The sequence below is a fragment of the Phragmites australis genome, chromosome 1 (genome assembly GCF_958298935.1).
Source record: "Phragmites australis chromosome 1, lpPhrAust1.1, whole genome shotgun sequence".
In the NCBI taxonomy this organism is placed as follows: domain Eukaryota; kingdom Viridiplantae; phylum Streptophyta; class Magnoliopsida; order Poales; family Poaceae; genus Phragmites; species Phragmites australis.
In genome coordinates this window covers 49,594,805-49,598,637 of record NC_084921.1, presented here as the reverse complement: position 1 = coordinate 49,598,637, position 3,833 = coordinate 49,594,805, and the positions used below count along the sequence as shown (strand labels likewise).

Here is a 3,833-nt window from a genome sequence, read left to right as displayed (position 1 = left end):
TCGCGGTAGAAAGAGCAGGCACTCGACCAGCATGACGGTCGCCCGTCACCTAGCGAGCCGTGGCCGCTCGCTCGTCTGCTTGGAACGCGAAGAGGAGTTGATGTTACATGCGAGGGACAAGGCCATTGAACAGTCAATTTGGATCTAGATCCCTTCCATTGTCTACTTTGTTTCTCCGTTCTTTTCTATTGTTTGAGCATCCATTCTTTTCTTTCTTTTCTTCTATTGCTTGGACTTCTTTGTTACTTAGTTTTTCTATGCGTGGCTAGGATTGGTTTTAATATGCACGGCCAGGACAGGAATAGTACTAGTTTTTTTTTGCTTAATTTAAGAAACGTATTTCGTTCTCTGTTTTAGACAAAGATTGCAATATTCTAAAAAAAATCACTGTTTTAGCCGCTTTCAAAAATTGCCAAGGAGGGTACGTCACCCACACCTCAGATTCATACCCCACTTCCATTCCAACGAATGCCAAACAAGAGAATGGCATCGAATTGTCATATCCCAATTCAATACACACCCTAATATATCCCACCCTATATGCCTATCCCATTCCAAGTGCTCATCCAAACGCCACCGGTGAAAAAAATGAAGAGCTTCTTACAGACTATTCATCTGCACAAATACAGGAAGCAAATTGCTGCTATAGTATTAGTATATACTTCAACTGCTCCACTGAACAGAGCGGCATCTCATCAAGCCCCCGGTGCAACCGACAAGCCCCGTGGAGCCGCGAGCTCGAGCACAACCGCGCGATACTGCTGTTCCCGGCCAAACACTCTCTCAACTCGCAGTCGCCAGGTTTCCAGAACGGGAAGCAGCAGCAAGCAGCGGGTTTCCATTGGCCCGGCCGTTGCTCCATTACTTGCCCAAAATGAGCAACCACAAGAAGAGAACAAAGCCTAAGCAAACGAGCGATTCTAGTAAATGTAAAGTGTATCAGCTTCAGCTTCACTTGTAGGATAGTTTGCTGGGTGGCCGCCCAAGCGCATCCAGTGAGAGGAGCGTGGAATTGTGGGGGGAGTGGAGTGGAGTGATCTTTCCATTTGTTTTTGTCTCGGTTTTATGGGAAGCATAGATGGTCTGCTGCTGGACGGCGGCGGTGCACGCATCAGTCGAGAGGGAAACATGTGTCCTCACCGCCCGTGTTCCACAGGAAGTGCGCGTAGGCTGCCGCGTGGTGCGAGTTGCTGGGGTCGGCGGCGATGGCATCCTGGTACGTCTCCTCCGCGGCCGTGAGGTCGTTGCGCGCCTTCCACAGGAACGTCGCGTACCACCCCAGCGCCTCCGCGTCCGCGGGCTCCGCGCGCACCGCCCTCTTGAAAAAATGCTCCGCCCTGCACGCGCGCAAAACCAACACAGCTCGATAGGTCAGCGACCGTATTAGTGCAGTGTAACACAACCCGTCGCTCACCGACTACTGCGTGCCGTGCCCACACTAATTCGGCGAACAGATGGACACCCACCGGTCATGGTCGTGCTGCACCAGGTACAGGAACTGCGCGAAGTTGGCCAGCAGAAGTGAGTTGTTGGGCTCCTCGGACACGGCCTGCTCGTATCTCTGCGCCGTGGCCGCGTAATCGGCCGACTCTTCCGTCTCCAGCTCAGGCGCCTCCACCGGCGCAACGAGCTGCCCCAGAATTTCTGGGTCCATAAGCTCATCGGCCCGGACGCTCGCCTGCATCCTGGTGGCTTCGTCGGATATCCTTTTCCAGATGACCAGCTCGTCTTGTGTCTGTGTCTCCTCCACGGCCATTGAGTCGGACACGGGCGCCTCTGAGCCCGCGCCCAATGGCGTTGCCGGGGACACGTCCTGAGGCAACACTGCTCCGCTTTGTTGGTACGACGACTCGTCTGACTTGCCATCCCCGGTGGCACCGGCGACCGGCCGCACCTTGCCGCCGCCGCCGCTGTTTCCGCCCACAGAGGCCGTTCGGCCAATGGAAAACGTCTTGAGCTCGGCGGTGTCGAACCGCTGGAACTGCTCCGGTTGCTGGGTGTCGACCATTGCGACAGCCGCCACGGCGGGCTGGGGAGGTGGGAGGGTAGCGGCCGAGGCGCCGCTGTCTTCCATCGAGTAGACGGTGAAATTGGCGAGGAGCAGCATGAGGGAGATCATAAGGGCCGGGGTGCCGGAGAAGATGTGCTGGAAGAGCCAGACGAAAGAGGCATGCATCTCGGCGTGGACGCGCGCGAGGACGACCTGCAGGTCCTCGTAGAAGAGCACCTCCCGCATCTGCAGCGTGAAGCTCTGCAGCTCCCGGATGATGAGCACCATCGACGAGAACGCGCGCCCCACCGCGGCGCGCGCGGACTCTCCGGCGCAGTCGACCAGCCGCTCGTCCCACCGCCCCCGCTCCAGCTGTTGCTGCTGCTTCCTCCGCTTGAGCATCCGCAGTGACAGCGGCAACCCGACGCTGCTCGCGCTCCGCTCCACGCTCGCGGGCCACCCGCAGCCGCCGACGCCCGGGTGCTGCCTCACCGCGAGCTCCTGGATCCTCTTCAAGAACTCCTCATCATCCCCGCCGTCGCTCCCGACGCTGTCGATGCTAGCGCTGAGGGCGCGCCTGATCGCTTGTTGCCCCCCGCGCCGCCGGCCAAGACCGGCGCTCCAGCAAGCCAACGACGATTGGATTATCGCCAGCCTGACACAGCCGCCACCAAGAACGGCAGGCCGCGGCGACGTCGCAATGGCAGACGACGAAGGCGACGCTGGAGAGGACGAGGAGGGGGAAGAGCACGGCGGCGGCGTCACTGCCGCGACCTGGATGCCCATGGGTCTCGGCCAATACCGGCCACCACCGGAACGATGGTTGGGAATGGCCCACGGCTCCACAAGCGTGGGAGGGTTAGGCTAAATGCAAGGGAAGAGAGTGAAGGGAGGGGGAGGGGGAACGAACGGTGGCCTTATTTCAGGATCCGGAAGGAGTCCTGGTCAATGTCCCCACGCAGCTCGTGAGAGTAGCAAGTACCAGTGCTACTGCCGCAATGGCGTCACCACCTTCACAAAACTTTATAGACGCCGGAGCAGAAAGGAGTGATATTTTTTCCCCTCCGTAAAACAATATGCCACGCCAAATTTAGCACTGTCACGTCGATACAAATGGAACTGTACTGCGAAGAAAATTGAGAAACGAAAATAGAAAATGGAAAGTAAGCGAGGATGGAGGAGCGTTGGGAGGAAGACGAACAGCGCGTCACATATCGGTGTCAAAGTCAGGTGACTTGAACGCCATACTCACGTAGTCACGTTGCATTTCGTTTCGTGCGTAGAAGGCCTAAGGGCCAAGTCTATTTATTTTCTTCCTCCAATATGTGTGCTCTGAATCATGCTTAACGAATTTCTTTTACGACATAAAATCTTTATGTGAAGAGTTTTAATAGTTTTCTTTTACAGTTTATTTTATAAATAGATTCTTAAGGTTATTCATTTTAGGATGTGATTTTTTTTAAAAAAAAATTGTTAGAAACAAGAAAAAATAAAAAGAATTAGAATGGAAAATAGAATTAGAAAAATAACAAAATAAAGAGAAAATAATTAAGGATAGTCTAAGAATCTGTAGACCATCGCCCATCTGTTCTGTACGGGCGGTCACCTCTACCATCATCAGCGTATGTGCACAGTATGGCCGCTGAAATTCTATATTGTTTCTCTTATTGCATTTTTCGTAGACATAGTGCTACGCAAAAAAATAAAATTGATAAGTATCTGCAATGATAGTTTACAGATAAAGACACAAATGGAGCCTAGATTTTTTTTTCTTTACTGGACACAAGCATTCCTGCCACAACCTGTTCACCAGACTCCATTGATACTTTACAACTTTGACACT

General features: G+C 53.7%; 1 protein-coding gene across 1 annotated transcript; it reads right to left on the bottom strand.

Annotated features, from left to right (window-relative positions):
- Window positions 1–398: 398 nt before the first annotated feature.
- On the bottom strand, window positions 399–3,041 carry LOC133924781 (uncharacterized). The gene is made up of 2 exons (XM_062370487.1): window positions 1,467–3,041; window positions 399–1,337 (listed from the first exon to the last, which is right to left on the bottom strand). The coding sequence occupies exons 1-2, from the start codon at window positions 2,774–2,776 to the stop codon at window positions 1,112–1,114; spliced, it is 1,536 nt and encodes a 511-aa protein (XP_062226471.1). The 5' UTR covers window positions 2,777–3,041; the 3' UTR covers window positions 399–1,111.
- Window positions 3,042–3,833: the final 792 nt, after the last annotated feature.

Excerpts from the sequence above, each read along its gene's own strand:
- LOC133924781 (XM_062370487.1), bottom strand. The coding sequence starts at position 2,776 with ATGGGCATCCAGGTCGCGGCAGTGACGCCGCCGCCGTGCTCTTCCCCC. Across the intron at positions 1,338-1,466 it reads GTGCAGCACGACCATGACCG|GGCGGAGCATTTTTTCAAGA; the intron begins GTGGGTGTCCAT and ends GCGCGCGTGCAG.